The 11,130-nt window shown below is 49.8% G+C and overlaps 1 protein-coding gene across 1 annotated transcript in view; it reads left to right on the top strand.

The window, feature by feature from the left end:
- Positions 1-11,130, top strand: part of DNAH9 (dynein axonemal heavy chain 9) — a gene marked incomplete at its 5' end in the record, with an annotated part of 325,490 nt that overhangs the window by 5,131 nt on the left and 309,229 nt on the right. The window contains 3 exons of the mRNA XM_077746719.1: positions 4,777-4,973; positions 7,393-7,551; positions 8,588-8,718. Of these exons, the coding sequence (XP_077602845.1) occupies positions 4,777-4,973; positions 7,393-7,551; positions 8,588-8,718 (487 nt within the window). The remainder of the gene's footprint in view (positions 1-4,776; positions 4,974-7,392; positions 7,552-8,587; positions 8,719-11,130) is intronic.

Raw genomic sequence — 11,130 nt, 5'->3', positions numbered from 1 at the left:
GGCCCTCCCCAGACCTCGCAGTACCAAGCCACTCCCTCGGGGTCTGGTGTCAGGGACCTTTCTCTGACCACCACTCCTGTCTTTCCGCTCGCTCCGCACAGCGCCCCCCCACCCCACCAGCCCGCGACCCTGCTAGGATCCCCAGTCCATCCTTCATGTAACCCCCTCACTGCCCCTCTCTGGACTCACCTGCTTTCCCCTCCATTATCATCATTCCCTTGGGTGAGCTCACTGGCCTCTGCTTCATTTTGTTCTGTTCCTCTGGCGAAACCATAATCCTGATGGAATCCCACAGAACCCACTGGCTCCACTTTAAATCTGTGACCCTGAACCTGTAACAGGCTTTTTGTGCCTTCCAGCAGACACCCCATACTTCCCATTATTTTCTTGCTTTTCTAGATCATAATCACACACTTTCTCCCCCCTGCCCTTCCCCCTCGAATGTCCAGGATTTCTATCAGCCTCACTCCTGGGGTGCTTTTGCTGCTTACTTGGTTTTAAAACACGGGAACGTTAGAATAAAACTCGCACCGATGCTTCTATCCATCCCATCTGCCAATATCTAAATTCATCCTGACCTCCCGTTGCCGCAGATGGACTGCGTGCCGTCACCTGGTGGCAGCCCTGTGACTAAAATTGCCACCTTTGCTCCGAATCCCGTCCGTTCTCGTCTCCTTGAAGGGGTCATGCCAGTAACTCTCCCCTGTCTCCTACATTCTGGGTTTTTCCTCCTCCACCACGTAATTCTCGTCAAACAAACTCCCCATTCCCCCTGCCGGCTCTCACCCTATTTTCTGTGGCCCCCTCGACGGCAGAATGCCTGGGATTTGTGTCTGTTCTCGCTGGGCCCCGTCTGCTTCCTGTTTTGTCTTACGGTCACCCCCACGTTGCATGGGAGGGAAAGTAAGGAACTTGTTGGTGATGCCAGGACACCAGACACTTCATCAGGCCTCTTCGGGTTTGGCCTGTGAGCAGCCTTTGATGCAGCTCATGACAACCCGCTCCTCCTGGGAGCCCTCTCTTCAGTTGGCTTCCGGGACGCCAGTCTTCTGACGTCACAATGGCCACTCCTTTCCATCAATGGCACCTCCCAGCTTCCTAACACTGGAGAGCCCTTGGGCTCACTCCTCGGACACCCCCTCTTTATCTGTCCTCAGATTCTTGGGAGCACTCATTCACCCCCCAGAGCTTCACCAACCACCTGTATCTGACATCCACCACATTCCACCCCCCCAAGCCTTTGCTTCTCCGAAACCCCAACTGCCATTGCCAGCTACGTACTCAATGTCCCCGTCTAGACGTCCAGCTGATGTATCAGGTTCTGGAGTGTCCAAAGACACATTCTCCATCCTCCCTCAAGAATGTGCTCCACCCCATTCCTCCCCACGTCAGTTAATGGCAGCTCCATTCTTCTTAGTCCTCAAGCCCCAAACCTTGCAGTCATCCTGACTCCCCATTTTGTTCTCACAACCCCACAAGCAATCCATTAAGAAATCATTTTGGCTGAGCCTTCAACATTTATGTAGACCCCAGCCTTCCCTTACTATCTCCTCTGTTCCCCCAGATGCCAAGCCATTGTCTTCTGTACGATAGCAATAACTTGCTAACCCATCCCTTTTTTACTTTTGCCCCCTACAGTCGATTTTTTTTTAAGTTTATTTATTTTGAGAGAAGCGGGGAGAGGCAGAGAGAGAAAGGGAGAGAGAGAATCCCAAGCAGGCTTTGTGCTGTCAGCACAGAGCCCGAGGTGGGGCTCGATCTCACAAACTGTGAGATCATGATCTGAGCCCAAATCAAGAGTCGGATGCTTAACCGGCTGAGCCACCCAGGTGCCCCNAAAAAAAAAAAAAAAAAAAAAAAAAGATGTCAGACCATTTCACTCCCTTTGCTCAAAACCCTTAAATGATTTCCATTCCTCCAAGAGTCAAAATCAAAGCCCCATAGGCTGGGCTGCATGTGGTCTGACCCCTCTTACTGACCTCTGTTCTTCTTACTCAGTTCCAGTTTCACGGGCCTCCAACAGTGCTCTTTGATCACACAGGCTGCTCTTACCTCAGGGCCTTTGCACTGGGCGTTTCTTCTATTTATAATACATTTCCCCCAAGGATCTGCCCAGCACTCTCCCTATCCTCCCCGGTCTTTGTTTAAATACGACCTTCTCGGGGCGCCTGGGTGGCTTAGTCGGTTAAGCGTCCAACTTTCGCTTAGGTCATGATCTCGCGGTTCGTGGGTTCGAGCCCCGCGTCGGGCTCTGTGCTGACTGCCAGCTCAGAGCCTGGAGCCTGTTTCGGATTCTGTGACTCCCTCTCTCTATACCTCTCCCCTGCTCACGCTGTCTCTCTCTCTCCTAGAAATAAATAAAACATTAAAAAAAATATTTTTTTTAGATACAACCTTCTCAGTGAAGCCCGCACCAGTCAGTCCACTTACCATTGTAATGTCTCCATCCCACATTCCCCATCCTCCTCACCTGCTTTATTATTTTTTTCTTGAAGAATGTTTTGTTTATGGACTGTCTCTCCCCTAAACTTCATGCGATCAGGAATCCTGGTCTGTTTTGCTCACTGGTGTACCTTCCCAGCACCTAGAACACAACGAGCACATAGTAGATGGCTAATAAATATTCACTGAATAAATGAATGAGTAGCTTTTTGTTTCAGAGAAAGCTCATATTCATGATTATTCTCTCACTCAGAGCCCTCAAAAATCCAATGCAAGCTCACTTACCACTTTTTCTTCAGACAGCATACATTCAATTATTCCAAGAACCTCTACCGAGTGCTTCCTATATGTCAGACCCTGTAGAGGAGTGTGGGTATAAAAAGACCAGATGAGATACGGTTCCTGCCTCTGAGATCCTAAGAATATTACTATTCATTCTCTCTCTCCTATTAGGCCTTCTGTCCTGGGTCCAAAAGGGTCCTTTCTTTTCTCTCTCTTTTTTTAAAAAAATAAGTATTTGTTTATTTTTGAGAGAGAGTATATGTGAACAGGGGAGGGCAGAGAGAGGAGGGGGACAGAGGACCTGAAGCAGGTTCTGTGCTGATAGCAGAGAGCCCGATGCAGGGTTTGAACTCACGAACCGTGAGATCATGACCTGAGCCGAAGTTGGATGCTCAACGGACTGAGCCACTCAGGCGCCCCCAAGAGCGTCCTTTCTTAACATGAATGAGTAGAACTTGATTTGTAACATCTTATCTGTTGGTATTCTCTGTCCACCTGCTGTTGCACAAAATTCTCAGTTCAGCGATTGTTTCCAGGCAAAGGAGGCAAGGTCCTCCTCTTAGATTTCACCTGCCACGTCTAGGTGTCCTATTTCGTAGCCACATGGACTTTCTAGTCGAATTTAGAGCCCAACAAACCATATGAGTTTCTATTTTCATTATTTCCTTGGTACTTCCTTATCACATTTCCTGATCACCTGTGGGTTTTTTTTTCTCTCTCTCTCTCTAGCATCCCTTTCCTTTAGCCGTGAGATGTTCCTAGTACGTTCCATCAACTACAGCGTTTTAAGTTGGTAGTAATCAAAATCTCCATGTAAAGTAGCTCAGAAAATTCTAGAGTGGCTTGATTCAGGAGCTCGTATGATGTCAGAGGACATGGACTTTTCTCCATCTATAAACTGTCTCTTCCCCATATTGACCCTATTCTAAGGCTCCTTATGGTAGCAAGATGGGCACAATCGTTCTGGACTCCTAGTAAAGAGAAAGCTCTCTTCATCAAAAAGTTCAGGTGCGAGGGGCACCTGGGTGGCTCAGTCAGTTAAGCGTCCGACTTCGGCTCAGGTCATGATCTCACGGTTCGTGGGTTCGAGCCCCGCATCAAGCTCTGTGCTGACAGCTCAGAGCCTGGAGCCTGTTTCAGATTCTGTGTCTCTGTCTCTCTCTCTCTCCCTCCCCCACTCATGCTCTGTCTCTTTCTGTCTCAAAAATAAATGAACTATAAAAATAAAAAAAAATTTAAAAAAAAGTTCAGATGCGAGACTTTGGCCTGGCGCTCATTGGCTCAGATTTGTTCAGCTCCCCCTCTGGACCTAGAAATGAGTACCAACACAAGAGGAGTCCTACTCAGGATGGCCAAAACCAACTCATGTTCACCCTACAGATAGATTCAAGGTCCTCAACCTGGTTTACGTTTTTAAGATGTCCCGGTCATAACCCCTGTAGACAGATGGGCTTCCTTACCTGCATTCGTCCTATATTTTGACATTTTCAATCACCTCCTTTTCACCCTGCTCACGAGGGAGGGGCTCCTGCCCAAGAGTTCTGGGGATGGCCAAGCACACAGCACTGCGCAGATGATACTGACGGCGGCTTACCAGTCACCTAGACTCACAGCCCAGAGGAGGAGGATACTGTGACCCTTGGGGGTTGTGCTTGGGGCCACAGTGAACACCCACGGGGCTATGGGAGGCCAGATCCAGATGGTGGGGTGCCCACCAGCCTCAGTGTGAGGATGGGGCTGGCTTGTTTGAGGAAGTCCCCTGGCTGGCAGAGGGTTGAAGCCCGCTACTCAGAATGAAGCAGCCAGTGCGCCCATCCCCTTGATGGAGATGGCTAGCTGACTAAAGGACCCCACCTGCAGATGGGCTACTTGAGACCCTCCCCATTTTACCAGTTATCAAGGCAATACAGAATGTCGGGTCTTAGTAGTAGGCCCTACGGCATGGGGGGGCTGCAAAAGGTTGTGCACGGCTTTCTGGGCCATTCTGAGATAGTCTTTCCTGAAGGTGTCGGAAGAATTCCCGCCTTCCCTTCCCATGCACGTCTGTTCCAGGTGATTCTCCCCGTCCTGGCCAATGAGAAGAACCACCAAGGCTGGCCCCACGCGGTGTGTCAGGATGTTCAGCGGCACGCCCACGGCCTGCAAGGCGACCTGCTGGTTATTCTGGAGAAAGTGAAGGGGAAGACTTTGCTGCCTCTTCCAGCAGGCGCCGAGAACGTGGGGTCTGTGGATTCCGAAAGCGACACCGTGTAAGTACCGCCATCCTGGCCACATGGGCCTCCGAGACAGGCGAGATGCTGGTTTATCTGAATGTTTTCTGTACGGCTTTTCTGTTCCCGGCTCCGCACGCCTCCCGGTTCTGCGCACAAGCCCCACCGTCTGCTGTGTTTGCCAACATCCCTGGACTGCGTGTTTTCCGCTGATTACCACCCCCTGCCTCACTCCCTGTGCCCAAAGTCTCCCAAGGCTTTCACAGCAGCGTGGCCCTCTTCTCCCCCCACTGAGAATTATTTCAGGGCCGAGAGCAGCCACACTGATCGCAGTATTTGGCTTATCAGGCCAGCGTCTCATCCTTGGCAAAGCCTCAGGTCCAGTCCGGGCGACGGCCACGTGCCTCTTCCCGGCGTTTACCCGGCACATAGTGTCACAGAACCAACCTCAGTGCCTCTTGTGAAGGTTCCACACCCTCTTCCCCCGGCAGCTGGGGACTTTGGTCAGGACTTGGGGATTTTTTTTTTCCAAATAGAAACAAATCTGGCTTTGTTGAGACTTGAAGTCGACATCTCCTTGAGCCTTGTGTGGGTAGAAAATCCCCAGCCGCCTCCTTGGACGGGTGACAGCTTTCTTTCCATCCCATGGGGACTGTCTTTTTCCTTGTTCTTTTAAGCCAGCCGGGGTTTCTAAATGATATATATATTTTTTATCTTCTATCCAGAACTTCTGTGCGTTTCTGGCAACAGGCCACCTTCCTGTGTGAGTACCGTCTCCCATATTGCCAGCAGTTTGCAAACGTATTGCCGTCAAGAGTTGTACATTCAAGGGTCTGTGATTTGATCTGGAGACTAAGTAACGCACGGGATGCCAATGTACTTTATAATGAGCTTTTGCTATTGGGAAGTAATTTGCTACATATATAATTTGGAGCAATTTCCCAGTTAACTAGAAAACGTAATGTGGCTTAATAAAAATATTCAATTTTCGAAATAAATAAATTCAAATTATGCTTTCCCAGTTCCTTTTTATACTTTAACATAATAACATTCTGTGTGTATCCTCTTGGGTAAGTGTGTGTGTGTGTGTGTGTGTGTATGTGTGTGTGTGTGTATAATCATTGCTGGGTTTGTCTCGCTTTGTTCAAATTTGATAATTTCCCAAAAGGCTGGATCACATTTCAGGGAGGTGAGTATCTTCTCCTTTCAATACCTTCTCTAATCATTTGCGACATATCATTGCTCAGCAAATACGAATTTAATTAAAATAAGCAAAGATGGGTTTCTGGCATGAACACGCAGGTGGTAGATTCTCTTTCTGTGTGGCTTATGTCCTGGGTTCTTGGCATGAGCAGCTGTCTATGAAAGCTGTGTTCCGGATGTTTAAATCTCTTCCAACACATCTCCAGCTTTCCTCACTTACTCATTTTCGAAAAGGTGTAGGAGGGGGAATGGGGGCTCAACATGAAATTGCCTGTGGTGTTCAGATGGTTGATGCCCTTCCTCGTGGAGGAAGGCAGAGCCTCCTCTTGCTGCAGAAGTCAGAGCCAAGGTCAACTGCGGAAACTGGCAGAGAGATAGATACGGTTCAGGGTTCAGTGTAGAGACCGACTTCCTCCCAGGACGGGCTGATCTACCAAGGATTGCACTGCTTTGTCAAGTAGGGAACTTGCCGACATTGGGGGTACTCAAGCAAGGGGTGGATACTCACCCAAATAGCTTCTGTCCAGTGTAATCCTGCACTGATAGAAAGGCTCGCTGGGATTCAGAGTTCTTAAACCCATCTTCGGGGCACCTGGGTGGCTCAGTTGGTTAAGCATCTGAGTTCGGCTCAGGTCATGATCTTACCGTTCCTGGGTTCCAGCCCCGCATCGGGCTCTGTGCTGACAGCTAGCTCAGAGCCCGGAGCCGTTTCAGATTCTCTGTCTCCATCTCTCTCTGACCCTCCCCTGCTCACGCTGTCTCTCTCTCAGAAATAAATTTAAAAAAAAAACAAAAAAACCCATCTTCAGGATATAGGGAAACTCCCAACCTTGAATAATTCTGTGCGCATGCACACCTAAGCATTTTGTCTGTATTTTTTTATTGACCGCAGATCAGAGTCTGTCACCCAACAGAGGTTAAGAATGCCTGGCCTAGGTGGAATTTCCCACCTATCGTTTTACATCTTTTTTAACATTTATTTATTATTGAGAGACAGAGCATGAGCATGGGAGGGGCCGAGACGGGGAGACACAGAATCCCAAGCAGGCTCCAGGCTCCGAGCTATCTGCACAGAGTCCGACGTGGGGCTCGAACCCACGAACCGTAAGATCATGACCTGAGCCAAAGTCGGAGGCTCAACCAACTGAGCCACTCAGGCTCTGCCCCCACCTATTTTTAAGAGACTTGGAACTCTGGTTTGGGGACACCCAGAGTTATTTCCAGTATCCTGGGAGAGCCACTGTGTCTTTCACAGCTGGGATTGCACGGAGAAGTCAGTCATCTACGCCGTGGAGTCTGCCGTGATCCAGTGGAGTCGCCAGGTCCAGGCGGTGCTCAGGAGAGAGTCTTCCCAGCCCTTCCTACAAAGGGAGAACCCCACCCCTAAAGTGGAATTGGACTTCTGGAAGAGCAGGTATGTACATGCTGGAGTCCGGGGGGCGTGGATGTCTTACCGAGGATAATGGCCTGGGGGGCAGGGGCAGCCACCCAGTCTGGTCCCACGCCAGCTGCTTCTCATCACTGGTTGGGTCAACACAGGTGTCCCAAGCACTGGAAGTTACACACTTTCCCTGAGTTCCGAGAGCTGCCATTCCTTTCTTGAGCCGTGGTCCGTCTACCAGCTGGCATTTCTTCAAAGGCACTTTCAACCAGATGTAAAATTAATGAACTCTCTTCCATATTTTTCCTTCTACTCCTCTCCCCCCTCCTCCTCAGACAGTCGAAGCTATACACACACATTTTGTGTAAAGATCTGGAGAAAGAGAGGAGTGTTGGCAGTTGGCTGCCTGCAAATCGGCCTTTCCTAGGACCCAGGCCGTCATCAGGAAGGCTGGAAATCCCATCGTCCACGCTGTCCCGGCCCCGAGGGATTCTAGAAACACATGACTATAGCTCCTGCCCCTCCCTCTCAGACTCCCCTGTTTCCTTGCTTCTGTTTATCGCTGAGATGATTAATCCTTCACTGAAAAGGAGACAGATGTGTGAGGCAGACTTCCCTGTGCTCGCACTGGACACAGAGTCCCTGTCATGGGACCAGGCATGCCCGTAGGGCTCCAGCGCTCCGTGTGCCGCGCTGAGATGCCCCATCCCCTTGCGTCGTCTCTGACCATTCCTCTGACCTGCTGAGGGGCCCTTCTCGGGCGGCCGTGTTCTGACAACACCTCCCGCACCCCACCTTCCAAACCTTACGGCCAGAGCTAATGACCTCCAGCTGCCAGGCTCCTGAGCCACCAGATGGTCACAGCAGCGTTCGCCGCTGTTACCTCCCAGAGCTGCCCCTTTGAACCTGTGTCCCCGACCCAGGTTTTTGCCCTCGCTGTTCTAGGAACAGATGCCCCACTCTGCGGGGCTGGAGCCCGTCCCTGTGCCCTGTCCGAGGGTGGGGCACCACAGTGTGACTTGTGCTCCCCGACGTCCGCTGGGATTCACCCTTCTCCACGGTGTTGCAGGGCTGAGGATCTGGAACACATTCATAACCAACTGAGAACGATAAAGGTGAGGGGCCTGGCCAGGCTCCTGGACAAACTGCAGAGCAGCTACTTCCCCGCTCTCCAAGCCATGTGCAGGGACGTCGCAGCAGGTGAGGACCGCAAGTATGGAGTCCCCTCTCCTAGTTGGTGCAGAATCGCCTTCTCTCTCTGTGATTTTCCAGTCTTTAAAACCCTCCAACCTGGCACGGGGTCTGGCTCGGTGACAATGCCAAGTCTAGAAGCAGGAAAGCAGCTACCTTGTGCTCTGTTTGCATCGCCAAAGCTCTGTGACCTTGGCAAAGTCACCTAGCCTCTCTGAGCTTTACCGCGTACCGCGGTTATGGTGCCCACACTTCCCGTGAATGCTTCCCCGTGCCAACCGGGGATAATATGGGTGGAAAGTACTTTGTTGACCATGCTGCCCTGTGCACGTGCATGCCGCGATCTCTCACCTCTGGATTCCAAGGCCCTCCGCCCCTCGCTCCTTGGAAGAAGTCTCTGTTCCATTTCTAGCTCCATTCTGCTTTTTTCTGTGCCTGCTGTTGGACAGGACTGGCCATTGGAGCCCCAGACAAGATGAGCCCCTGTCAAAATTGCAAAGTTAGCCAGGTCTACAATTAGAAGCAGGTAAAGGTTTTTCAGGGCTCCCTTCCCCCCCGTCTGTACACGGTCTCCTTTCCTCCCTCCCATCAGACCTCCTCCAGCTAGAGCTTCAGCATCGTAGGTCAGAGCGTGCTTTGGAAGGTGTTTGTAACTTCACGTGATTTAAGCTTAATCCAAGCAGTGATTTTTCAAACCCTTTTTTCCTTTTTTCCTTTTTTCAAACCCTATCAGAACTCTTCAAGTACAATCTTCTGGGTAAGTCCACAATGTAATACTAGCCAAGCTACATTTGCTCTGTTAAAGAGGGAAGCATCTTGTGTCCAGAGCCCCATCTTGTCCCCACAGCGTGGGGTTTGGAAACCCCTCGGCTCAAGGAATAAAGGTCCCAGTGGCGGGGTGCCTGACATGTGCTAAATAGCAGAGGAGAGCGGCCATAAGTGGCTAGTCTTTGAGGTCCTTTGGGACCCTAAAATATGATCACCGACATCACTCTGCCAGCACGTGAAGCTGGCTTGGAATGAGATCCCTCTCGGGGCCCCCAGAGATTGCTTCGCTGAGAGGTTTTGTGTCCCAGAGGAGCCCAGCTGTTGTTCCCAGTTTATATGTAGTTCACACCGGACGGGTGTCCCCAAAAGTGGGTGTGTGCCGCCACCGGGGTACTTGTGGGAGATGGAGGCACAGGCATGTTTAAAACTGTGCTAAAGGGCAACTGGTTTCGGCAAGCGATGCCAGTTTTCCACCCGTGGTAGTGATTCAGTTTTCATTTTATATTTTATTTCGGTTAAAATGTGAGTCAACTTCTTGAAAAGCGCTAAGTAAGTAATATTACAGGTTGTGTGCAGGCATGACAGCTGTCATTAAAGGAGACCTGCAAATGACTGATGTTCGGGGCTCCGAAACGACACGCGGTAAAAGTATATTTACAAGTCCGTTATTTAGAGCCCCAAATATATTTTGCACATTAATAAATTAATAGGCTATAATCATTCTGCTTGATTAACAGTTATAAAAGATCTGGCTTCCCGGGCGGGCTTCCGAAAGCTCTTTGCAGTAGAGTAGATGCTGGCAAAGAGAAGAAAGGAGAGAAAACAATTGCATCATCGTCATAACGGATAAACACAACAGTAAAATTAGAAATCCTTGAAACGTGTGTAATTCAGTTCTGATGATGCAAGAAAAGGAACTTTGATGATAGGAGTTAGGCAAAGCCTTGATCGGAAATTTCGATGGGGCCTTCTGAGAATACAGAGATTTTAGGGGGTGCCTGGCTGGCTCCGTCAGTAGAGCCTGACTCTAGATCTAGGGGTTGGGAGCTCGAGCCTCATGTTGGGTGTAGAGAATACTTAAAGATAAAATCTTTAGGGGCGCCTGGGTGGCTCAGTTGGCTAAGCATCGGACTTCAGCTCAGATCATGGTCTCCCAGTTTGTGGGTTTGAGCCCGTATTGGGCTCTGTGCTGACAGCTGGGAGCCTGGAGCCTGGTTCAGATTCTCTTTCTTTCTGTTCTCCACTCCCCACTTGCACTCTGTCTCTCTCTGTCTCTTTCTCTCAAAAGTAAGTAAATATTAAAAATTTAAAAAAATAAAATCTTAAAATTTTCTTTTAAAGATTTTGGAGGCTGGCAATTGATTTTCCCATTTCTGATTTAATTCAGAGCATCTTTCTGTTTTTAAAAATTTTTATAATGTTTTTATTTATTTATGAGAGAGAGACAGAGTAAGTGGGAGAGGGGCAGAGAGAGAGAGAGAGGGGGAGACACAGAATCCAAAGCAGGCTCCAGGCTCCGAGCTGTCAGCGCAGAGCCTGACACGGAGCTCGAACTCACAAGCTGTGAGATCATGACCTGAACCCAAGTCAGATGCTCAAGCGACTGAGTCACCCAGGTGCCCCAAAGAGCATCTGTCTTTTTTGAACCTAAAA

The sequence above is a fragment of the Crocuta crocuta genome, unplaced genomic scaffold (assembly GCF_008692635.1).
Source record: "Crocuta crocuta isolate KB4526 unplaced genomic scaffold, BGI_CrCroc_1.0 scaffold139, whole genome shotgun sequence".
Classification (NCBI taxonomy): domain Eukaryota; kingdom Metazoa; phylum Chordata; class Mammalia; order Carnivora; family Hyaenidae; genus Crocuta; species Crocuta crocuta.
This window is presented reverse-complemented; position numbering and strand designations above follow the sequence as displayed.